Genomic DNA, 26,135 nt, shown 5'->3' with positions numbered 1-26,135 from the left:
ATCAATCAAGCCGTTTTCTTGAAATCCCGGATGTCAACTCAAAGGAAACATGTTGACTTTGAGCGTTAATATCTACTAAAGAAACGAACATATTTCAACAAAATTTTTGTCATGTTTAAAATAAAGTCTTCAAAATAAAATAAAAAGCTTAGGCTCTTAACATGGAATCTTTTTTTTTAACCACGCAGATACTTTATATGATATTATCCCCTGAACACTACAAAATCTATAGGGATTAAATTAGGAATACATACAACATGGAACATTGCCAAATTCATAAGATGAAATAAATGTTTTGATAGAAAATGAATTCGACTTACCTGTGTAAGAGTAACAGGGCACCTTAAACTGTGAGACTCAGGCCAGAAAACTAGTTCATACTGCTAATTTGTCTGCGAAATCTTTCACTCATAAAACAACGCTGATGAAGAGAAAATCGGAAAACTTGATGTAGGTAGAGGAGAGTTGTCATCATTCTTTTGGTACTGTAATCCAAAGACACCAGTTTTTTTCCCATGTTGGTATTTTTATTCTCAATTGTTTTTATGATCATAGTATAATTAATATTATATGTACAAAGCAGTTGTCTTTTCTTTAGATTATGTATAAATATATAGAGAGGATATGTACATTTGTGTGTGTTTTTTCAATTATTTAATGTATATAGAAGAAGCCACAAATTCCACTTTTCTACTCCGTTCTTCTTAGGCTGATTACATATGGGGGATAACTGTCTGTTTGGTAACATGTGTTATGTATCATACACAGCTGCTTCTATTTCATCAGTTGATGTGTACATCTGAACAAAACCATTTAAGACTGTCTGATGTTGCTTTTGTAGATTGAAATAACTGTGATCGGCATTGCATATTATTGTTTGCTTTTTATTCATGTTTTTTTTTTGAAATGGTTCCTAAAGTGGAAAATGGGTTCCAATTTGCTCATACATTCACAGTCTACTCCGCGACACTTAATTCTTCTTTGGTTTGTGCATCCGACAATATGTTCTCGCCACTTTGAAATTGAAAGCCAAATTCCAATCTCGATGTCTCGAATAATAAATTGTTCAACATAGGAAAAATCTTGATTAACCCTGTTTTCTTAAAACACCATCATTGTCTATCATTCCACTTGTTTGTACAGAGTTTAACACTTATCGCTTATTGTATTTTCTTACTTTTTTTCTCACGCAGTTACTAAGAATAGATAAAAATATTTAAATCTTAGGCTTCAACATGAAACTTAAACTGATCACTTTAGTTAGAAAAGTTGGCACACTGTTCTGCGGTATCTTTCCTCCATTGAGAATATAACAAAACCACACTAAAAAAGTTTCAACAATCGTTTGTTTCTGTTTCTGTTACAACATTCAACTAGAGTTTGACAGTGCATGGTCTGTGTGTACGAGAGCTTAGCTAACTATACAGAGGGTATACACTGACAAACAGCTCGTTCAAGGCTAGAAATGTCTAGTCTTCTTTCAACTTGGTTGCTTTTGCGCTAAAAAAATTGTAGTATCATTCGTTTCTAATAAAAAAGACACCTTTTTTAAAATGTTAGTTATTGTCAAATTTGGTTTTTGTTTCACATCTTTGCTGTACCATTTATATGCTTGAATCAACAGAGATTATATCGCTATTGAACTATATTCGGTTAGACATCATTTCCTAACGGAGAGTTAGTGGGTGCAAACTTAACCTGCTGGCGAATTGCGGAACGGAAATATGTAACTTTTGTCAAGCAAGCAGACATCTTTGCAACATCTTATCGATAGTATCATTAGTTTTAGCTTTTCTTTGCTCATCTTCCGTGGTGATCACGCAAATTAAGAAAAGGTTAAATGTAATATATTTGAACAGACACCAGGTGGCTTTATTAAAAAGGAAAACAAAAAGTTCGGAGACAAATGGGGTTTCGTACAGCTTTCGGCACTTGCAGAATAACGTACAGTAATCCCATTTCCGCGCCGTGCTCAAACCGTGTTTGTTTTATATTTATCGAGTCCTTAATAAGGTTTCGATTCGATCGATATTATGAAGTCCACCATTCACTAAGAGTGTCGGATGGGCGCGTTTGAATCGAAAAGCCAGCAAGTCTCTCTGGCAGCACGTTTGCTCAACTGCTCCCCTAGCTATATAAGCTCCCGTTTCGTAGCTAAACGTAAACTTTTCCTGATGCTTCACTTTTAATTATCACTCCCGTTGAGCGGAGCGATTCCACTGCAGTTCGACCTCAGTCGATTTGAGCTACAGATTAGTGATTGTACTCTCATTCTGTTTTTTTTTTGCCACCGAAGGATGAGATAAAAACTCGAGGCTGGTCAGTTTCATGGACCAGAAAATAGGTCACAAGGACATAGCTTTGCCGGGGGTTGGGTCAAGCAGTAAAGACATATACTTTTACTTTTTCGGGGACAACAGCGCTGGAAACATATGGTTTAAATATTTTCTTGTATATACCTAGCTAGTAAAATATTTTCTACGACCACTGTTTAGTTGTTTTGTTTTAGTTATTGAATGCTTTCCAACTTATCTTCATATGCGTGTGAATTAAGTCGGTGGTTTCGGATTTACACCTCGAAACTAACCTGTGTTGCTTTTAGGTACATGATTTGTTCACAGTAATGGGTATTATAAATTTATATATTACGCTTATTTTACTAAAGAAGGTATTTCTTCGCATTTGTTGACAACGGGAACTAATCGCTGTCTACGTATGAAAAACAACCAATCGTCCCCATCATTTTCAATAAAATGGAGACCTTTGGTTGTTCAAGCGTGTTTTCTATAAATTCGTTTGAAAATGTTTGATAGCGATAATGTTGCATGTGATAGGTCGTAATTTGCAATCAAAATCGTTTCTGAAACAATCATTGAACATTTGTTTAATTTCTATTCCATATGTATTTGCAATAATCCTTTGAAAAAAAAATTTTCGTCTAAAATCACTCCAATGCATTTGGGAACAAATACTTTAATTCTGAAGGTGGATATTCATTTATTAAGCAACTGACATAACATATCATAATTGACATGTAGTTTCGCAGCCTTAGTAATTAGAAAGAGTAAATTCAAGAATATTTTCCATCAAAATTCTTTTTCTTCACTATCTTCTGAAGCATGATTTCAAGTTTACCGAATAACATCATCAATATATTCGTTTTTCTGGGATAATGGGACCCACATTTTGTCCTCGTTTATCTTCCCCATTCCAGATCCTTCGCTTGCGTGTAGGAGTAAAGTTTGGCTTTTCTTGTTTTCTGTATCGTTGTCTCTACACATCACGCCATTGCCACGCAAGGAAGGAAGCTGTGACCTCGTCTCAGTGCTGAGAGTAACTCTTTAGCAGCCATATCAATTGTAGCGATCGGAAGAGCGGGTACATAAACGAACACCAAAGTCGGTTCTAATATTCAGCAATCGAAGTTGTATATGGAACAGAATGACGACATTGCCGACATGTCATTGGGGGGTGCCTGTTCATTGTTCTTTGACGTCACTAAAATAGAAGTTATGCATTTTTCATTACGCTGCCAGGTCATTGTATGGTTTCTCTTTAGGGAGAGTGTCCGGTTTTATGTGCTCTCGCTTGAACTGGTCGTTTCTCTGAGAAATGATGTGGAGCATTGTGACAATTCTACGAAACAGTCAACTAAACCAGTAAAAAAGACAAATATCCATAAACCAACAAATATTGCTACTTGCTATTGGGAATAATAGTGCAGTAGTTCATTTCTACCAATTCCGTCCCTATAAAATAGTTAGTGCTACTTCAGCTACTTGCAGTCCTTGCTCTCATATGAAAATGCAAAAAGAATGAGTTTATGAATATAAGGGGCTATATGAGCTCGTCCACACAAAGCTTTGCCCGTGAGGCAATCAACATTCTACGATACGCAGACGATGCTGTTTACTGTAGGTGGGTGGTAGATGATTATTTTACTTCCACCTACACTGAGGAACGGCCGGAAAAAAAATATTGCCATCTAGCATTGAATTTTCATTTGGTACCTAAACAAATAATAGTGCTTGTATTAATCAGTGCGCGTGGGTGCAATGAAAAAAGAAATCGGCCATGGATCAAAATGACATGTGCACGTCACTTCAGGGTAAATGTTTCAAGAAATAGGTTTGAGCTTTTGCTGTTGATAGTATGGAATAGAAAAAAAAAGCTTGACACGGGTTTGGTTAACGAAAAGATGAAACACTATTCGGTCGGTTCTATCTGCTCTGTTAGTAATATTTACAGATTGAAGTGACCCCCGGTGTGCTGATAGTAACCGGGAGATGATCTCCTATGTTTATTTTTTCCTCTCCTCCAAACATCAGTTCTTTTAGCCTAAGTGTGTTTGTGTTTTTTTAGTTTATCTTCTTAGCTATTTTTATTGTGAATAATTGTATTACCGGAACTGCAAAAATGTACCGTTCGCTGTGTCTGATATAGCCATCACTGCCGGCTGGTTCTCGGGTTTCCGTGATTTTTATTTACTAAAGAAAAATCCACCTGAGAAACCATCCGGGGGCGATTGACCTTTGAATCGTTTTTTTTTGGGTATTCATCTGTAATTTGGGGCGCTAGCTGCCATCGGAAGGGTCTTGTCGTCTCTTTCCGCTGTCTGATTTTTCCCTTCTAAACATGATTTTATTTTTTTATTTTTCTTCCAGTGTAAACTTGATTATTTTTTTCAATGGTCAAAAAATCGCAAGTGATTGATTTAGTGTGATTTAGTGTATACGCAGAACGTGGATAAGCTGTTCTCGAATATACTTCGCGAGGCAGATGCTACCATTGTTCGCCTTGCAATAGAGACGAACAATGACAGCAGCAACTCTACGCCATTAGCAGTGTAGACAATATATTCAAAACGTCAAAATGTTTTAAAAGCTGAGTTCGTATTTCTGCTGCTGCAAATTGACATGATCGCTATTATTTATTGTGGTTGAATAATCCGCAAAACGACGGTCACATTTTGTCCGAACTCTCTCAAAATAGTCCAACTCGTATGAAAGGGGACAAAAGTGAGCGTCGATATTTGAAATGAAAACTTACGGCAGGAATAAACGAAGCAGTAAATAATTTGCCATAAGCGTCATTTTATGTATGTACATTAATCAGGTTCAAGTATGAAGAGAATATTTTCTTTTCTGCTATCGAACGGAAAAAGTTGACTCAAAATGTTGAAAAATTCACAAAGATTTTGTTTTCAGTTCTCCTGCTTCGTAAATATATAACTTTTGTTTAACTTCTGTTTTTAATTAATATTTACATAAGTTCAGTCTCAATCAGTGTTTTTGTGTATCAGTGTTGTTGTTTATTATAACTGTTTTGTTATTCTTGATTTTCCGTAGAAAGGTGTGTTCATTTTACTCAGTGTGTTACACCACAGCAATACACAGATGGCTAGCTGGCGATACCTTTTAAAAATTTCACCTCTAGCGCACTGCCTAGTCCGCGTAGTAAAAATTATCCATTAATTTGGTTGATTTTTTCATAAAACATCGGTATTATCAGCAAAAATGGTAACGGTATAGCAGGACGAAGCGGATCCGGTTTGCTGACATGGAATTTTAAGTTTATGGGAATATAGGAGTTGGATTGGAAGCGATTGGGTGCATTTGGGGTTAGAGTGGGGTTCGGAATAGTATATTTACGCCGTTCGTTTGAGACCATCCAGCTGCTGTACCAGGGATTCTTCGTTGGTGACGAATCGTTTCTGCACACGCGGATCCCGATGTTTCTGGCTGTCTAGCTGTTGTGCCAAGTCGGCATCCTGTAATGGGATAACGAAGTGAGATAGATTAGAAAACGAAATAAATTTTCTAAAATGAAATAAGAATAGAAGATTTTTTTCCAATTTCTCGTGGTGAGAATTTAATTTGGAGTCTACTTTTCTTATTTCATTTTTTTTTAAGAAATAGCGCTTAGAGCGGAACGGAAGAAAAAGACAGGTAATTGCGAAATAAAACACAAAGTATAAAAAATAATAGTAATACATTACGTTATTATCTCTAAATATTTACAAAAGTGAAACGAAAAATAATTGATTAAAACTTCTAAAACATTATCTTCTTCAATTCGGAATGAGGTCGTAAAAGCCGGATGTCTAAACACTTTCAGGCGAAAATCGAGACAAACCGTTACTCATAGAATACAGTTGTTGATAGTTGACAAAAAGAATATTCCGCTCAAGGAGTAAGAAAGGGTCCACAAATTTCGCTCAAGGTGTGAAAAATTGTTTAGAGCTGATAGTAAAGGTCATTTTGAACAAAAAATCATATGAATATAAACAGTCAAGTAAATTGCTATTGAGCTCTATGTCATATTGCTTAGTCCTGTCATTAAGTTAGTACTGGATTCTGATGAGATGAAGTTGAAACGCAAATCACACAATTAATTTAATTCTAAGTTTTATGCTCTTCACGCGCAAAGATAGTTTTGTTTATTTGTTTAAATTTCTCCTTAATGGAGAAAACAAATAGTTTTTACCTATTTTTTCTACACTAAGGAGAAATTTAACATAACACATATTGCAAGTTTTGATTTCATTAATTCTCAACGGCTTAAGGGGAGGTCTCATTCAAAATTTTCACAAAAATAATTTTTTGTTAGCATTTTTTGAATGGCATAAGTGTCTACTACATTGTGGTAAACGGGTTTTTCGATTCTCGCATCAAAACAGTTCCTATAGGCCATTGTTTGAAGCGGCGTCTGGGCCGCCATGGAACACTCTCGGCGTCACAGATAGAAGCCTTTTTTCTAGCATTGTGCACGTTCCCAGAATGCTTCGAGTGTGCGGGTCTCAAGAATATATTTTACAGCTGTACAGATCTGTAGAGGTATCGCAGACTAAGTTATAAGTTGAGTTGTAAAACAACCACAGAAAACGGCGAAACACGAAAAAAATTGGTCAAAATTTAGTCACATTTTAGTCCGCCATATTGGAATCGCTATTTTCATTATTTTTTATTGTGATACATTTTAATTCAAATTCGTGTTTATAAATCACAAATTCTTTTTTTCTCGATTTTGGCCGAACTGACACTTATTTTTATTAGGAGTCCGCCATACTGGATCGGCCATATTGAATTTCGAAAAACTGACTTCATATTCGTAATCAGTGATGTCCAAAACTCATAATTCCATGAAATTGTTCCAAAATATTGACATTCTACCACGAATAAGTGTTCTTTAAACTTTAAACGTCTCAAAACATGATTTTTCGAAATTGCGTACAATCTCATTTGAAAACGGTTAAATTTAAAGACTTCAACTTTTGACCTTTCGAAAGAAAACCATTTCCATTGGAGGAATAACCTATAAAATTTACAAATTCTTTGCACTCTTTATTTTATTGCAGCTCTATAACTAAATTGCTATTGTGCAATTGTAGAGATGTTTGGAAAGACTCAATTAAATCTTGGAAGATTGACCGCAGCTATGTTCAACAAAATAGGGGTTTTTCCGATCCGATCAGCATTTAAATTAGTGAAAAAGGACGATCTAAATGGCGTGAAAAAGTGAAATAGTGAAAAAGGACGATCTAAATGGCGGAAAACAAATGTAGTATATACAGTTACGGACAATACAATAAGTCCACTGGGGCGCTGACATTTCGTTTGTGCTATAACCTTGTAGTAGTGATGCGTAAATAAGTGTAATCAACATGAAAAGTGCTGTGATGCAAATATATTTGACATTTTAGATGGGATACCATAAAAACCACGCGACATAAAAATAGGACCACATTCGTTATGTACTCAGAATAACGAGATTTTCCAAATTTCCAAGTTTAAATACTGTTGTACTGTAGCTTAGGAGAAACATCGAACATTGCATTAAAAACCTATTTTAGTAAATTTGATGCAAATTGTTTGAGAAAAGGGGGTCGTAGATATCATTTCATAAATGGATAGACTTTGTTAGAAGAACTGGTGAAAGAAGGAAAATCGCAGCGAGGTTTTGCTCTCGTCTTACAGAAAGATCGACTAACTGTTTCCCATGTTCCGAAACCATGTCTAGCGACTGAACGGCCAGGAAAACTACCGCCGTTCAAGATACATATATCAAACAACTTTCCGCTATGAATACATTTAAACCAGTATCGAAGATTAGGGATGGAAAAAAACAGTATCACCCAGAATTCTCCAGATTGCTTGTGGGGCATAAAGTTGTTGGTAGACGCCTCAGGGAAGTTTCACTAGACCACTAGACACCTGGATATTCGACTGTAGTTCACCAAAGAACAAATAGAATGGGTTGGTTTCAAAAATTCAAAAAAAACGCAGTTGATTCAAAGGTCAAAATTAGATTTGGTGGGAAACGATCGCAGAAATTCTGAAGGGTAGTCACAATACATTCAAACAGAGAAGGGATATGGTTAAGGGTTGTTTTTCTCGGTACGGAGTTGGTCCAATTTGCCGGATCAAAGGTATTATGGATCAATATTTTTATGTTTTTATTAATTTTTCTGAAGTGTCAGTTTATGCAATATAACAAACCGTTAAAAAACGATTGAGCTGAGCTTGTGCTTGAGTATGTGCGACCACCCCTGGTTGCTACTCCGTTATCGATCTGGACTAGCTTAAGGTGGAACATGGAATCCGTAGATAATTATGCTTGGGAGTAGCAAAACATCTTTCAATGTGAAACTCCTAGTAATCCTAAAGTGTTTATTGATCAATACCGGCGCCGGCTAGGCCCGAACGTAGATCGCGGAAGGTAAGGAAGGGAACGTTAGTCCGATACTTGCTTTTGCTAGAGGCCGTGTATACTACTGCGCACTCCACAATTATCACGGGAAGAGAAAATTTGTTAGTAAGTATAATAGAAGCTGGATTCTACTTCTTCATTACCGACGCCAGAGAGGTGACTTCACTATCTGGACTAAATATCGATCCATCAACTCATGAACCGGGGACCAACGGCTTAACTTCCCTTCCGAAGGAAGACGTGAACACAGAAAAATCTCAACGACCTCGGTTGGGATTGAACTCAGACCAACTGGAATGAGTGGCGGTCGCTTACCACTCAACCACCGGCGCCGTCGCACTGTTTTAAAGCGATTGAAAATAAAAACTTGTGACGGATAATTAAAAATCAATTGTCCCTGAAAAAGCATGAAATAAAGAAGAATAGTGGCGAGAGATCGATGAAGCGTGGTCCGCCATCCTAACCACTACTGTGACTCAGTTAATGTCGAGCAGATGCCCATAATTAATCAAAAATATGATCTCTGCTAACATATCCTAATAATAGAATCTACAGACTGGGTCATTAACTCATTTCATTTGTTTTTTACAGTAGTGCTATAAAGGCGTCTTATTGTTTTGTAGTTTATTTTTCCTTTAAGTTGAAATATAATTTCTTTTAAATTCAATGAAATTGCGGTGGATATGTTTTTTTCTCAAGTTGTTCATAAAATAACAATAATAAATTAATTGATTTGCGTAAGAATAACTTGATATTCAACGAAAGAAAATATAGAAATCGACTAATTATTCATTTTGTAAAAAGTGGTCTTACTGTTTTGTCCGACACTGTATTGTACGCAGCAAAAGCTACAGGAAACGCTCAGTGCGAATAACAAACATAGTGACAAAGCGTCAAAAGATCACAAAAATAGAACCAATCTTGACGGAAGAATCGATAGCGGAAGCCGACTGTCGTGTTCATCATCCGCCGCGGGACATTTGATTTGATTTCAGCTGTAGCTTTCAGCACGTTGATAATGGTAGCGACGGTGGCAGAGCAATAATAGCACCGGTAGCGGCGCACAGTGGCGGGTCTTCAAACAAAAGTCGGACAAAACCTCAAATGTTACCTAATTTGGCTGAAAATCACAATTTAAGCTAATTTTGAGGTACTGAGCTCATTTTTGATGTCAAAAGTCGTAAAATATTAAATGCATTTTTCCATACAGTGTCATTGAACCTTTCTTATAACTATGATCCCGTTTTCATGATAGATTTTCCGTTACTGTTCACCAATGTTAGCAATATCATAAAACATGAAGAACACTACTTTAAATCCATTTTATAACGTGTTGGTTTACTGTAGATTGTCTATTTTACACAAAACACCATGCGCCTCCATATCATCAACAAAGCTTCAAAATCTCCTTAAACCTTTTTGCGCACCTAGGCGCAGAACGAGACCATGATATTCGAAAAGTAGAGGTTATGTCCCATAGAATGTATACTATGTGACCGTTCCGAAATGATTTCGAAATTTGTACAGACTACTTTAGTGAAAAAAGTAATTTTGATCTGACCACCTCAAACATATTTGAACTAAAAAGTCATAGTTCCAAGCAAATATACCAAATGTATTTTATTCACAAGTTCTTTCGTTCCTCTACACAATGAAACAGGTTGTGCTAAAATCGGACCAAAATCAAAAGAGCAACATGCATTTGAAGTGAACAGAGCAATGGTGGTTTCGGAAATGAAAATCATTAAAAAGTCCGGACTTTGACGTTTACACTCATGTTAAAAATCGTGTTCTTATCTAATGATCATAAAATTTTGAATATATATTATTCAATACATGAGAAATATGAAATATCAATATTTCAAAAATAAATTTTTGAGGTTTTGGTCAGCCTCCAGGCACTGTGCGGCGGTAGTGTTGACGTGAAATTTTCATTATGGTAGAGAAGAGCAAGCGAACGCACTTAAATCTAGGTTAACCAGCCTGGAAATAAGATGTAACCAACTTTGTCGTAGCAAGAAACTTAAGACCAAAAGAAAACTTACTTATATGGTACCACATCGAGATTTGCGCACTCTTCAATGAGAAGAAATTCTGCATCATCACTTTGCTGGCTGTTCTTTACAAGAATAAAAGACTCCGTGGTCTTTAGGCAGTGATGCTGTCAACGTCAAAAAGTTGGTACCCGAATGGAAGGATGCTGCATCAATGCCGTTCATCTCGTTCAAGGTGGGCGTAGACTTGAAACTAAAACGTAGAGCATTGTCTCCAACTACTTGGCCTCGCGGAATTTGTTTTCGAGAGTTCCATGATCACTTCAGCGTTTGGGAACCTTAAGGATTTGTTAGCATTGATTTTATTTGAATATTCCATTTGGTTAATGTTGGCAGTGTTAAATTAAGCGTTTGTTTTGTTTATAATTGTATGATGTGTAATTAAATGTATGTATTGCTACTGTAACAATTTTAGGTTAAGGAATAGTCTGTGTGGTGCCTCGCACCAAAGATGGAACAACAATAAAAAAAACTTTCTTATTGTTAGCTTCTCTACGATCCAAATACAAAAAAACCCGTTTGTTTGTGTTTAAATCGATAAGCATTTGATTGTTGATGGTTCATGATGAAGCAATGCGAATTGATTGTTAAAAGGGCATAATTTCACGAATCAATCGTTTTTGTTTGAACCAAAATTTAAAATATATCGAAAATTCTCACATTTTGGAAAATCTTCTTTAAACCCGTTTTGATTTAAAATGACATTAAGAATCATATTTGGTAATTAAGGGGTCACATATATTTTTATTTTTCAAAAATCGAGATTATTTTTATTACTTTATTAGAATATTTTCTCAAATTTTTATAGAGATCTGATCAATAGATCGAAAATTACAGCGATTCCAAGCGCGCTTTTTCTACCAAGAGTAGTGGAAGCTTGTAATTTTAAACTCGGTTTTCTCGAATTGTCATTTTGCAAAAATGGTTTTTCCGTGATCACGATTGCTGAATAACCACTTAACCAATTTTCTTAATTTTTTTTTTCAATTGATCGTAATTAATTTTTCTCGTACCCTTACGATTCCTTTTTTATGCATAATTTTTTGTTTTGTAGATGAGAATTTTTTAATACAACTGTTAGAGCTTAAAATAGAAATTTTTTAGGAAAAACGTTCTCGAATGCAGGAAAAAATTATTATTTATTCAACTAATCGTCAATATACGAAGAATACTCATATACTAATAGATTTTTTTGAGTTTTGGGATTTTAGTTGATCTATTGGTCTTCAACCGTAATCACCGCAAACCTCTTAAATAAAAAAAGGTTTTGGGGAAAAAGCCATAACTCCGCCAATTATCAATATATTTTAATATACTTAACTTATGCTTGTTTATTTCACTGAAAAATTTACTACCAAAATACTTTAAGTTTGATATAATGAAATCATTGCTTTATGCCTTAACGTAAATTTAAACTTTCTTGATAATTTTCGCACAAAATAGTATGAAACCTCTTAAATTACAGTTATGTCTGTCATTGAGTAAGCAATTTAAAAACATGAATAAAGTTATTTATTGAAAATCTTTTTTACTGATAGGTTCTCCATAATTCAATGACATTTAAAATGTTTCCTTTTTTATTTTTTTGTTGGCAAAACATAAAAATAAAAAAAAAGTTTGTTGTAATTTTAAAAAATCGCGCGATTTATTAATCACGCCCAAATCGTTAAAATTGGGTTAACGGCGTTTTTGGCGAATTTTTGGGGAAATTGCAAACCCTTTCATGCGGTGTTATTTTAATGAGTAATGTCCCTAAAATTGAGATATATTTACCAACTTTCTTGCAATTGCTTATATTAAAATTATGTTTTCGACAGAGTCGTAGAGCAAGCTTTTGCCAATAACTTTGCTGAAGATACCAATTCTTTATCTGTGATATCTTCAACATTATTGCTGATTGTTTGTGGATGATCTCTTTAAAGCTAATTCATTAATATTACTTTAGGAATGTCATTCGACAGGTTCGGTATGTTCCGCAAAATGGTTTAAATTATCAAAATAGACAACTTTCTATATTTCAACAATGGCTTATCTAGTATATTTTCGAAGTAATTTAGCAATTTTTGAAAAATGTTATGTTTCAAATGGAGTGACCATTGTTAACGTGAAAACGGATGAGTTTACGTCAATAGTGTTTTTGGATTGCTCATCAAAAATAGCAAGGTTTGCCATTTGCTGCTATGATGTTCGTGATTAATCCTCCTATAATTTTCCAAAAAAAAATTCTTTTGGTAAAAGAAATGAGTTAATGAAATGAGTCAGTACCAATTACTTGAACCACTGAGAAGGTGTATTAGAGCCGTCAATTTGAAAGACGTGTGTGAGGTCGTGACGTTGAAACAGATCTAAGTAAGAACAAAGTATTCTCAAATATGTTGTGTATATATTCAATTTGCGCACAATTTTTCACTCGTGGATCATTAGTTCATTGAATTACTATCGCTGATTTGAAAAGTTTTCCTTCTAACACAATTTTGGTTATTCGAGGAGTAGTTCTTCATCAATGTATTCGTTCATTGATTTATTTGTTTATTTTTATTTATTTATTTATTAACATTTTAAGGACATTCAATTATCCAGAGATCGTGGGTGGGCGTAGCGTAGTTGGTAAATCATTTGGCTAGTACGCAGCGCACCTGGATTCGAGTCCCGACCCCGTACATAGGGTTAGAAATTTTTCATAAGAAATTTTTCTAACCCGACGAGGCGAATGACCTTAAGGTTAAAATATCTATAATCGAAATAAAAAAGTTAGAGATTACTGGGTAGGGAAAGTTATGAAAATTTAGAGCCATAGTACTCAAGCGAGAGCAAGGATGTGAAGTATACAAGATCGGAAAACTACAAGTGGTAGGCTCATTAGAACAGGCTTAAAACCTAACGGGTTTAACTTTTGTTTTCTGCTGATGAGGGTCGAGCTTAGGCAGCATAACTACGAATCACTCAAGTTCACCAGCATATCTCTTGGCAAAGACAGACTTGTCTCTCTTTATCGTGAGAACCGACAAAATAAAAGCCACGCAAGATCACCACTGAAAACCTGTCAACGATTAGCATCAATCAATGGTGATTGCTGCAGTTCATCTCTGTTTGCCTTTCGAATGCCGGGATAGATTTTTATTAGTTTGATGCTAGCTCCAAGAACGGGGTCACTAGTCAATTCGGCGCTGGCTTATCCCTGGTACTAAGTGAGTGTAGTATTCTGTTGAGAGGTTTTCATCCAAAATTTTCTGCTTAGAAAGAAATGTATTATGTGAACTATGTCACGAAACATGTTTAAGGTATTTTCAAGGGGCTATGTGGTGTTTGAACCCATGAGTATTTGCACGGGATTCCAGTTCCTAAAACACAAATACAGCTTTACGGGAAAGTGTACATAAATTCAGTACCAGTTGATTCCCGATCTTTTGCTCACCATTTCTTTGTTCAAAATGACCAATTTTATTGACTCTCTATGTTGAAAAGAAATGCAAAAAAAAAATTAATAACAAAACTAATAGCAAAGTTAATAAGTTAAAAATTATTTGAAGAGCGATAGAGAGCTGAAAAATTTGTTACAACACTCCGAATCAATTCAGAACAAACTCAAGCAAAATAATAACACAACCAACTCAATAACAACGAATACCAACCTCGAGATTCTGCTGCATGTTGATGATCTTCTTGATCGTATCGTACACGCTGCCCGATTTGGCTCTGGCAGGTTTCGCTTGTGCAACCATATTAACCGCCACAGCCTGTGCCGGTTGAGCTCTCGGTAGACCGCCAAGGTTAGCGAATGGGTTCCGCGCAGGCGAAGCTGGCCGTGGTATCGCTATCTCTTTCTGGCCGCTGTGCTCATTGTCCACAATGGCAGACTGGGGTTTCGGGGAGCTGGTAGTTGTCGTCGTCGTCGTTGTCGTCGTGATCGCCGGAGTTGTGCTGCTGAACGGCAGTGTGATGGCAACCTTTTTCGGCTGAACATTGCGCTTGCGGTCCCAGTGGCTCCAGCTATCATCGTAGTCATTTTCGTACTCGTAGTTACTGTAGGAGGGGCTATCCCGCTGCCAGTTGTCAGTACTTCCGTATTGCTGATAGTCGTTTGTGAGTGAACGTTGCTGTTGTTGCTTGATGTCCTTAATGGGCGCTGGGGTTGGGATTTCGAACGGTTGTTGAGCTATCTGTGGCTGAAGTAGTTGCTGCTGCTGCAACTGAGGGGTTCGACTATTCTTTTGCTGGTGAATCAAAGATTTTAACTCTTGAACTTCCTCGTCGTCTTCAACGGCATTTTTGGCCATGCTGTTTCGTAGGCTGTTGATTTTGCTAAGTGTACTGCGACTGTTGCTGTTTGTGTTGCTAGTGTAGGGGTTTACGAACGTGTTGTAACTGTTGCGCTGGTCAGCGTAAGGTGTGTCGTAGTACTCAGGTTCAACATTATCGTATTCATCGTACTCTTCTTGGGAGTCCGGCTGGTTGTTGCGTAAAGCGTTCATTTGTTTGTTGTACATGATCAGGTTCCGAAGAAAATCGGAGTCGGAGGAGCTTCTGGAGGGACTTTCATACCATTGTTCTTGGCCAACAGGAATGTAGTCTCTAGCTCGCTCTCGTTCGTCTTCCTGCAGCATTTCTTCATGTAGGTCATCCAGCGGATTGTTGGACTCTCGGTCATCCGAGTAGCTATAACTTGGGGCGTGCGCGTAGTAGTACGGAGTCGGTTTATACTCGCCGCGGTAAGTTGGAAGTCCATACGATGGATAACGCTCTTGGCGTTGGTGGCGTCGATGTACAGGTGGAACATAATAATAATTACTATTGTAGCTAGTACTATCGTCGTAGTAGTCCGAAGATGTAGACGGATTCATCGAGTAAAGTGGCATGGTCATGTACTGTGGTTGACTGTCATAGTACTGTGGGACGTGAGGGTAAACTGGTACCGAGCGAGAACCTCCATACTCGCTGGCCGGTAGTAGATTGGCCCTGGTGTACCTTTTAGTGCCGAATACCGGGTATGTTAATGCTGCACTACCGAGCGTCACTAGGCCAAACAATGGCAACAGGATGGTATACATGATTGTGGCTTGTGAACCTGTTGGAGTAAAGTAGAGAAAAGAAAAAATGCATTGTGCTGCTGATACGAAACACCCATCTGATGATGGTTCGAGGCGAAAACTGATTATATATGCCCTTGTCTTTTGGGAGAGAAGGTGAAAAGTCAACTTAGACGAGAGGCTGAGCTGCCGCGGTTGGAGGTTAAAGAAATATAACGCTTGCACTATTGACCGAAACTTGTATCCGTCGCCGTTCGCCGCAACTGAAGGACGTGCGAGCAACGCGTGGAGTGTACCGCCGCTGGGATGTGATAGGGACGCATGCGGTATTTGCGTCATCGCCGCTAGAAAGAGATAGAGCAAGGTGGCTCCGGTTGGCCTTCGAATGAGACCGATAGGGTGCCGGCATCTCTTTTGTATGGTTCATACTGGTTCAGGCAAGGGGTATGAGAATCAGTAGCTTTTGTTCGTGTTGGAGCGCTAACCATAATCTTTCATTTTCGGTGTCCGAATACGAATGGTTACTTGCGTCACACAACTACCGGTGTTTGGTATGGTTTTGTTCTGTAAAATAATAGATTGCTTGGGCGCTGTTTGTTTATTGTTTAGAGCTCTTTGAAAGTATCACACTCATTGCACGGTTGGAAACCAGTACGATTATTTGTGGTTATGTTTATTACGCAAGGATTCATCGTAAAGTTATTGCACCAGAGTGCTTGAATAAGCAACAGTCTTTCGAATGTGATACGGACGGATAAAAAACTAACCATTAAAAACAAAGTTTGGTACTATAACGCATAAATTAGATTGTTTTTTTTATTCCGGAAAAAGGTTTCTTGCTATTTCTGGGGTGCTTGTCGATATTGTTCTACAATTTTAATGTTTGTCGCTGGCAACCACTTCATGGATTTTGCGGTCGAATAATAGATATTAGTTACTCGTTTTACATGAATTTCCCGAAAGATTATAATCGATTATTGATTTTTCTATTGTTTAGGGATTAATCAATTGTATTCGTTAATCTGCTTTTTCAGGTTTGCTTACTTGGTATAAAAGTTAGCTAGTTAACTCAGGGTTTGGCAAGCAAATTAGAAAATTTTGATAATAGGAGATTCATTGAGCAGTCATCGACACTTCCGAACATTACTTGGTTTACTGAAAATTGCCAACCTTTAGACATTCCTTAAATTCCCTGAATTAAGGATCACCTAATTCTAGGGCTGTGAACAATTTGGCGATTTTTTTTTAACTTTTAGTTAAAATTTGACAGTTCGAAAGTTATCTTCTCTAGAATAGTAAAATTTAACACAGAGAGCGAACCATTTCAAAATTTTACATTTGGATAGTTATTTAGAATTGACAGCTGCGATGACCACAAGTTGGTTGAGATGTGAACATTTGTCAATATTTCAAATTTAGTTTTTTTTTCTTCTTATTACTTAAGTACGATTGTCATAGCATCAAAACGTAAACATCCACATCATGAAATAACCCAAACAAATCTTGACACAAAACATTATCGTTTCCATCTTTATCCCTTAATTTTGTATTAAAAAATATTGACAACCTCAATTAGGTACAGAAAATGATTCCACCTTTTAATTCTGCACCATAGGCAAAATTTTAAACATCGAGTTGCACGAATTAATTGGATCAAAATTTAAAATATAATATTTTTTGTGTTTCGGACTCTCCTCGTCAGTGGGCTACTAGCTAGACACTAGATCCAAAAAATGACACATTATGTGTACAGTAAACGACTGATCGAGACTGATGTCCCAGTTTGCACAGAAGTTCTTTTTTTACTACCGAGGACCAAATTGAACCAAAACTGTTTGTGGCTTACACGCCAATGTGGCAAAATAATGTAATTTTAAATTGGGGTAAACCCCTGTATTTATGCTTCGGTGTGAATATAACCATGCATCATTTGTCATGCTATATTTCACAACATCTGCACAATTTTACACCCCCGGCCACTTCGATTGAAGTTTCTACCGTTGGCGCCCTGAGAAAATATGATGGAAAAATACATTGAATGCGTAAAATTTTGATGTAGCACTCAAAAATTACAGTTAATACCTTTTTGAAGGAAGCGATCTTAGTATTTGAATAGATTGGCGTCCATTTCTTGAAAAATACGAAAAATTAGGAGTTTGGTTCATTATGTCCTCAAAATCCCCTATTTTCAATCACTTTTCTGCTCTATGCGGCAAATCATACATTTTGGCAATGTTGTTTTTTTATATAGAAAAATCTCAGGAAAGAAATGGAACTTTTGTGGCCTTCGGCAGAGTACAAGAAGTTGGGATTCTAGAGCATTTTGTCATCCATACCAAATTTAATTTTCTCATTCATATATCTTTCATTTATTATTCTTCAATCTTTAATTTTATTGAATGTACCTTGTTGAACGTGGGAGATCCTCGGGAACATAATGAGTATGTGAATATTTGCACATTTTTTCATAAAATATACTAATAACCCAACCTCTAGTATTTTTCCTAAAATAAAACTTCTACCATGTGCTGTCTGAGTCTTTAGTATACCACACGTAGTGAATTAACGCTTCCAAATCCATTTTGTTCTTTGCGCATAAAGGTTTCAAAATCTAGTTTTCATTAAATCTGTTGTCTGGGTCTGGGTCTAGAAACACGAAAATCTTGCTATGATCCAAATTGATACTAGAAGCAGGGGAAATTCATAGGAAAAAATTAAACTAGAAATTCCGGCTCGGTTTTTTTAATTTAAGCTGGAATTCCGAAAGAAACCAGTTAGAGTTCCATGTATGTTATGTATACATCAATAGGACGCGAGAAACCTGCTTGCAGCAAATCAAATGGAGTATGTCAAAGTAAACATATACCCTCCGAGAAGATTCGCTCGGCTTTCACTCAGACATCGTTCCTTTGATTTGCTGGAAGCAGATTTTTCGCATATCACATTCTTATGTCAGCTTCAGTTCAACTTCAGTCTGTACCAGCTCAACTTCAGATTCTCGTCATCACTCTGTCAGCATTCTAAGACCGCTTATAGAGTGGCCGCGAGAAGCTGAGCTGGGGCCGGTACTGACTTTAGAGTGCGAGATGCGAGAAACCTGTTTGCTGCAAACCAAAGGGATGATATCAGAGTGAAAGCCGACCGCATCTGCATATCAAATGATGCATGTCAGAGTAAACGCAGGCAGTCCCTGCGTTTACTCTGACATGCTCCATTTGATATGCTGCAAGCAGGTTTCTCGGATCTTGCACTCTAATGTCAGTGCCAACCCCAGCTCAGCTTCTCGAGGCCCTTTTTGTAAGCACCCTAACTCAACGTTTACCTGCTTAATACTGGCATGCATCGCAGGGTTAAATTATTTTTCCCTGCTGTTATGTAAAAAAAATCTGTACCAATCATTTTCACAAAAATCTGTTATCTGCACTGTGCAGAATCAACAAAAATCTGTACCTTTATTGATAAATTTGTACTTGTAGCACTGATTAGTACTCTAATGAAAGGTAGTATTCCCAGGTATTAACCTTAGTAGGTTTTATAAGCAAAAATTTAGCTAAATTAAGAGTTAAAGCTTATTAAAAACGTTGTTGTTTATAAACAACGTGGGCATGAAATGGTTAAAAAAATTATTATTAAATGGAGTTGATATGTGCTATTTAATGAAAAACTTGTTTTAGATCAAATGTCAAAAAGCTAATTTTACAGATAATAAATCTACATTCATTTTGTTTCTGCCACCTTTAACAAGATACATTTGTTATTCTTTTTGTTGAAGAATAATAGAGATATACGCATGAGACAATGATAAAATGTTATATGGATGACAAAACGCCCTGGAATCTCAACTCTCAGCATGATTTGCCGCATAGACCAGACATGTTATTAGAAATAGGGGATTTTGGGGGCAAAATGTCCAAAAACCTGAATTACCCTAATTTTTCAAAAAACAAAAGTATCAATTCAAATACTTAGTTTGTTTTCTTTTAAAAGGCATAGACTGTAATTTTTGAGTACTACTTCAAACGTTAAGGCATTGAATGTATGTTCCCTTTTATTTTCCCATAGAGCCAATGGCAAAAACTTCAACCGAAGTGGGCGGCGGTCAAAATTGTCCAAATGATGTAAAATTTAGCATCTGAGCTTACTTTGACATGTCACATTATTTCTCGGTCATGGTAATGTTACGAAAAGCGCATATGTCATGTTCCCGGTTTTATATAATTCTGCAATAACACTCCAAATTAAACGTTTCTCAGTTTTCCTGTGTATTAACAATGTTATTTTAACATGTTTCTTCGGAGCGCTTTTACGAAAAGCTAGTGTGCCTTAAAGCAAAATTTTTATTGACTAAAACAATTAATTAAACTAAATACATTATCGTGTTTGTGACTCTGCTGCACAATGTCTTTCATCTGATATCTTGCTTTGGGTGAGATAATAAATCGTTTTCGGTTTATCGGTGTATGAGTTGTGAAATATGCGCCCAATTTGGATCTTTGTCATGGACATAGTCTGATACGAGATTGTGAGAAACCGTCGGAGATAAAAGTGTGTACAGTTGATCAATCTTTCCGGAATGATAAGTTATTTGCGAAACGCTTAACACATTCCCATTTTATAGATCGAAATACCGTTTATAGTTTCTATTTGGGCAAAATATAGTTTAGTTTGGGCTACAAAGTTGTCCATATCGAAGAGTACATTCCATTTGAAAAATGTGAAATAAATAAAAAAAACTAATAGGATTGATTTCATGTTCAATTCAATTGCAACAAATAGAATAGAAATGCATGGCCCAAATTGGCCCAGGGTTGGGGTAATTTGGATCTTTGAGGCACTTTTGCCCGGAAGCGTTTATGCATAATATGACAAGAGATAAAATTTTGATCTAGCAAATCGTTTGCCACATTTCAGTTCTATAGTTCATAAACATTCACTAAATAGATTCGATTTGGATCGGGGCCCGTAACATACTTTTAAGAAAATTTTCCCAAAATCTCTATTTTTAGATTTGGCAAGAGATTATTAAAGAGTTGGCGCAAAAATCGGTAACTCGTACTGTCAAACGGACAATTGCATTTGACAGTACGAGCTACAGAATTTTGCGTCAACTCTCTAATAATCGACAAAACTGTCATGTGTTGTTTAGAGTTCCTACAGTAAAAGTCTGGTCAAGAGAAAATTGACAGTCATAGCCTCAGGAAATGCGGCTTAAAAAAGTTGCACTGAATTTGAAATTTTTTGAAGCGCGCAATAATCTTAGAAATATATGTTCCGGTTTTGTAGAACAGTTAACAATTATCTAATATTTTGTAAAGATAGAACGATATTTGACAAATCATCGAGGAATATGCTAAATTCAGAGTAAATGAAATACACTGTCTCGTACACTGCATTTTCGACGAAAAATCTTTGCAATCTGACAGTAAATCGTTCCATTCTCTAACGACGAAATGATTGAAAAATGTTGTTTTTTGATTTGCTTTTCATGAAGTCAACCGGAGCACATAGTTAGTCAATACCACTATACTTTCTACTTGAAACGTTAATATACGATGCTTCGCTCATTTGAATTCGAAAAACTTCTGCTAGTTTGAATATGTCCAACTCATCTTGTCCAGATTTTTACTAAAGGCCATTAGTGTTTTATTTTACGAGAGACACGTTAAGTAATGATGTGTAACTCATTATACAGATGGAGCCACTGTTCCGATCTTATTTAGTTTAAATTATTTGCCAAAAATTTCACCGAAATCGTTCTAGTTGTCATGTCGGTTTATCGGTATAACAGCTACAGTTTCAGCAATTTATGCTTCATTTTTTATTGAAACCTCGATGGCGGCGCCCAACGTTACATAAGTGAGGCCGTCGGCTTTCTGCACGGATCGTTAAATGGACTATCTCGGAAGAGTACTTTTTGAAAAGTGGTGTTTTGGTGATCACGATATCCCAAGAACCTGAAATTTTCAATTGTAAAACTAACTTGGTATTTGTAACAAAAAGAAAAGTTGGACAGGATAAACATTTTTCGAACTTAAGGCGGTCTCCTCATCAATTATTTTTATAAAAACTTTAATGCTCATTTTATGAAATAATATCTTTCAAAACTCCGTACACGATTACAAAAAAACTACAGCAAAAACAGATTTTAGAGAATTTAATTGTGCACAGACTGAACTAATTTTTTTTAAACGATCTCATTTTACAATGTTATTAACGCACTTACTGCTGAAGGAAGTATTCCTCTTTTTGTTTTAGGCAAAAATAACAGGCTGAATCGTGCAGTTTGAGTTGTCAGAGGCGAGCCACTGCGCGAGATTGTTCATGATTTTGCCATTTTTATTTATTTTGACATTCAAAAAAAATTTGATTGTGGAGTAAATATATGTGCGAAATTATCCAAAAGATGAAAAATGGAAGGCAACAATAACAACCAAATGTTCCAGTTTTTTATTTTACCGCAACACCTGTTATATACACTCTGAGCATACTGAAAACTTGAACCGCGTTATTTTAAACCGGAAACGTAACCATTTTAAATCGTCGTGAAATTTTCACAGTAGATATATTCAACATTGTTTTCTCTAGTAACACACGCAATATTTTAATTTTTTATTGCTTTTTTAATAAATTTTGAATTGAATAAACTGTTTTGTGTGGATCTTTAACTAAACATTTAGAGTAAAATCCATATATTGATAAAAATCCTACGAACAAGCTTTAATTTTAAGCTCTAGGTCAAAAATTACGGGAGATAAATTGTCCGGTAGTGGCCCCGATCCAAAAAACTTGATTTAGTGGCAAAATTTCCTGACATTTTTTTATGCTTCAAAACTAGAATTATAAAGATCTCTATTTGCATCTTTTTTGCATCAAGAAAAATCCCAAAGTATGCTTATTTTTTCGTGTTGTACAGTGGTGTAACCTCCTAATGAGATATATATTCTTGAATTCAGTGAAATTCGATGAATTTTCGTGATTTTTAAAGTAAACTCAAATTAACTTCTTCGAACTAATTTTGGAGGAGTTATACATCTAGAGCCAATGTATAATAATCACAGTTTTTGCACCGTTTTTAGCACCGTTTGATCTTTGTAATCTCTCCCTTTCTCAACAAACTATCAAAAATTTTAAACTTCTCTTTCTTTTGCTTTTGTTATTTTCTATAAATCCAGATCTATTGCCAAATGGGCACATTTAAAAAAAATTGTAAATTTACATCACGTGTGATGTACATATAAGTTAAATGACATAAGTTTACATAAAGAACACAATTCCTCCGTTTAGTGCGCCAAGTTTTATTCCAGGTATTTACATAATTGATCATGTAAATCTTATTAGCAGGCACGATAATATATCGCTATGTACTTTACGACAAACGTAATATTCATTTTTTCTGTGCAATTATTTTATTTCAAAACAAAAATTACTTACTTGGTTATCATGGTAAAGAGGAAAAAGTCTATCTTTGCCATGAGACATGCTGTTGGAAGACTTGAGTGATTCGTAGTAACTCTGCCTAAGTTCGACTCCTGCCAGCAGAAGACAAATGATTAGTCCGTAAGCTTTTAAACCTGTTTCTAATGATAATTTGTGGTGGTTTCGATGTACAGTGTTTAATACAATTTTCGTAAGTTATATTACACAATGGCAACACAACCTGAGTGTGAATTTGTCGTCAACGAAATTTTGAATATAAAAAAACCTCAGCTTTCTATATTATGAGTTTGGTGATTAATCCTCATTCTGGCTTGAAAAAAAACTCTCTTGTAAATAATTTATTGGGATATTCGGGGTCTTCAGCAAAAGAATATTATTACAAAAAATATAGAAGATATCAACGCTCTGCGTTCAGGTTTCTAGATATCTCTCTCGTTATAACATTATATTTCGTAGAATTAATAAAGCTTCAGTATATTGAGTACAATATTTCCAACCACTTTTTCGAAGTCATTGAATCTTCTCAAATAATTGCATTCATGCATTTCATTTTTTCATATGATTATTATATAATATACCTAATAAAAAATTAGATTCAAGGCAAGCAAGGATCTAAAATTCACCAAATTGATTCTAACCCAACCAATGTCATTCGATAGTTGTTTGGACCCTACTCATCTCTGGTATAATAATGTTCGAAGCAATTTACTGCAATGGTTCAACGTATTCCTTTGTTCCATTGTTCTAAGTTATACAACATATCACAAAAATACACAAAAACCACCAGAAAATAGTTCGATTTCAAAATCCGTCTACCTAGTGAACATATTGAAAAAAAGATTATTGCGGGGTATTAATGCATCGCAAGCTGCAAAACTTTTCCTTGGTTCTCGGGACTGTATACGCACTGCAGTGAACATACATGCGTCACATGCAACGGGGCGGACCCTGTAACCTCTTCCAAGGGAAGTCCCGCTCCTGCGGTTGTTTGATAACACATCCCAATCATTTCAGAGTAAGCATTTCCCAGCATACTGAAAGTACTGTGCAAACAGATTGTCATTTTCCCACCATCACCTTCACTGCGCTGTACATACTTATCTCACGAAAGACCAATGGTGGGGGAGCGCATGAGCCGCCAGTGAGCTCAAGGACCTGCTACCTGCTGCTGCTACTGCTAGTGCTTCCAACAAGTAGTTCAAGTGGCAAGCTCGGCAAAGCATTGTCGGCTGTTGCTGCCAGCGTGGTGGAAAATAATCCTTTTGCTCCAAACTGGTCTTTGTAGCTGACGCGTGGAAAAGCTTTAATTCGTACAGGACCAAGGCCATGCTCATCGAAAACCAGTAATCTTTGGCACACAAGTTTGCCGAGGCCGGTCGAAGCTCCGGAAGACCGATAATATTGAATTTTATATTACATTCAAACGGCAAACAAGCTATTGTTTGAAGCATTTACCTCTGGAACCGGATACGTGAAAAGTAGAGCACGGCCTAATAAACCAGGCCCGGTTGTGCAGACATGCGATGCTGCTCTCTAGTGTGACCTATATTATTTCAAAGGTTTTTATTTATTGCACTACTTCCATCGATGCTGTTGGTAGGCCTCGATAGTGAAATGCAATGCGCAGTGCATCGCTGTCTGGCAATGTACTAACGACTGTTAACATACAGGACGTTTGCCAAGAATATAGGTCACTATCCAAACCTAGCAAGCAGCATATGGTATATGTTCTTCCAGACCCGTACTTACCAACTCAGATGCTGATATAAAAATGAACTATATCCAAAAAATCAAATTGTTCACTTTTGCACTTTTTATTTATTAAACTGAGCAAAACATTCGTCCAGGATTTTAAAAAGTTTATCAAAATAATTCACTGTTCGAGTTAAGTGCACTATGAAGTTTTTTTTAAACTATTTATCACATAAATTTTGCGGAGTAATTGTCCAGTTTTCCAGCTTTTTCGTTTGCTATTGTGTAGGAGGCAAATTTTTCATCTGCGTGGGTTGCAGTCTATCAGAGGCTCCCGATTACTGCTTGCGGCGCTCACACACTTCCACTGTTTGCTGTATTCAATTCACTTTATCACAATTCACTCTTGGTTGCTCTTCTTTACTGAGAGTATTCCTGGGTCGTCAACTTCTGTTTTTCTTCCAGATTTTCACTTTGGTAGTCACTTGCTAAATGTGTGATAACTGATGGGAGCCAGTTCCTTTTATAGACTTAACTTCGGGTCGTATTCGGGATTTTCACCCGAACTTTCACGTCTATCGCCCACACATTCTGAATGAAAATTCCTCCCGTCCGCTATCCATCCATTGCTAACCATCCTTCCTTGTACCGTACTCCACGAGTTTTCCATTGAGCGTTTCCAGCTCGGTGGAATTTCACATACACCAACATATCGTGGTTGGATGCTACTGCGACAGAACGAAGCTTTCTTTCATTAACCGCTAGTGGAAGCTTCCGAGCGAGCCTCCGATTGGTTTGCGAGCAGCCGTGTGTAAAAGCTCCGAACTATAGGCTTGTTTGTGTGTGCGACTTTTGAAGCAGAGGAAAATTTACGCGGCCGGCATGGAGGAAGGCACTTTCATGACGTCTTCTTGCCAGCTCTTTCGTTCGCACAAACACTTTCACACATCCCCATTGCTAGTGGATGCCATCAGGAACCTCGAACAAAGCCAAAGTGGAAAATCTATTTTTAGAACAGAGCTGTATTGCGTCGAGGCTCCATCGAACTATCTCGGTTTACCTCATACATAGTTTGTGTCCCACTCGCACTCTCTGTGCAGAGTGTCGCTTTTGTTTGCCGGAGCCTAGTATGGACGCTGGCAAATGACGCTTACGAACATAAAAATTTTCTACTCGTCCCAGGCACGACCAACCGGCCGGCAAGTCTTACCAGACC

The 26,135-nt window shown here is 36.6% G+C and overlaps 1 protein-coding gene across 2 annotated transcripts; it reads right to left on the bottom strand.

Annotated features, from left to right (window-relative positions):
• Positions 1 to 505: 505 nt before the first annotated feature.
• LOC131681724 (basic-leucine zipper transcription factor A-like) lies at positions 506 to 25,427 on the bottom strand. 2 transcript variants are annotated; one of them, XM_058962695.1, is made up of 4 exons: positions 24,977 to 25,427; positions 24,683 to 24,770; positions 14,396 to 15,828; positions 506 to 5,770 (listed from the first exon to the last, which is right to left on the bottom strand). In XM_058962695.1, exons 3-4 carry the CDS (start codon positions 15,809 to 15,811, stop codon positions 5,648 to 5,650), a joined length of 1,539 nt encoding a protein of 512 aa, XP_058818678.1. In that variant the 5' UTR covers positions 15,812 to 15,828; positions 24,683 to 24,770; positions 24,977 to 25,427; the 3' UTR covers positions 506 to 5,647. The 2 variants fall into 2 exon arrangements, with proteins under 2 accessions (XP_058818678.1, XP_058818677.1); XM_058962694.1 differs by lacking the exon at positions 24,683 to 24,770.
• Between the last annotated feature and the right edge of the window lie 708 nt (positions 25,428 to 26,135).

Source organism: Topomyia yanbarensis, chromosome 2 (assembly GCF_030247195.1).
Source record: "Topomyia yanbarensis strain Yona2022 chromosome 2, ASM3024719v1, whole genome shotgun sequence".
NCBI classification, from domain to species: domain Eukaryota; kingdom Metazoa; phylum Arthropoda; class Insecta; order Diptera; family Culicidae; genus Topomyia; species Topomyia yanbarensis.
Note: the sequence above shows the minus strand (reverse complement) of the source record. Positions and strands in the feature narration are given on the sequence as shown.

Bases quoted from the DNA above. Each gene is read 5' to 3' on its own strand.
- LOC131681724 (XM_058962695.1), bottom strand. From the start codon at position 15,811: ATGTATACCATCCTGTTGCCATTGTTTGGCCTAGTGACGCTCGGTAGT. The intron at 5,771-14,395 runs GTTGGTATTCGT...ATCCCATTACAG, and splicing joins ACATGCAGCAGAATCTCGAG to GATGCCGACTTGGCACAACA.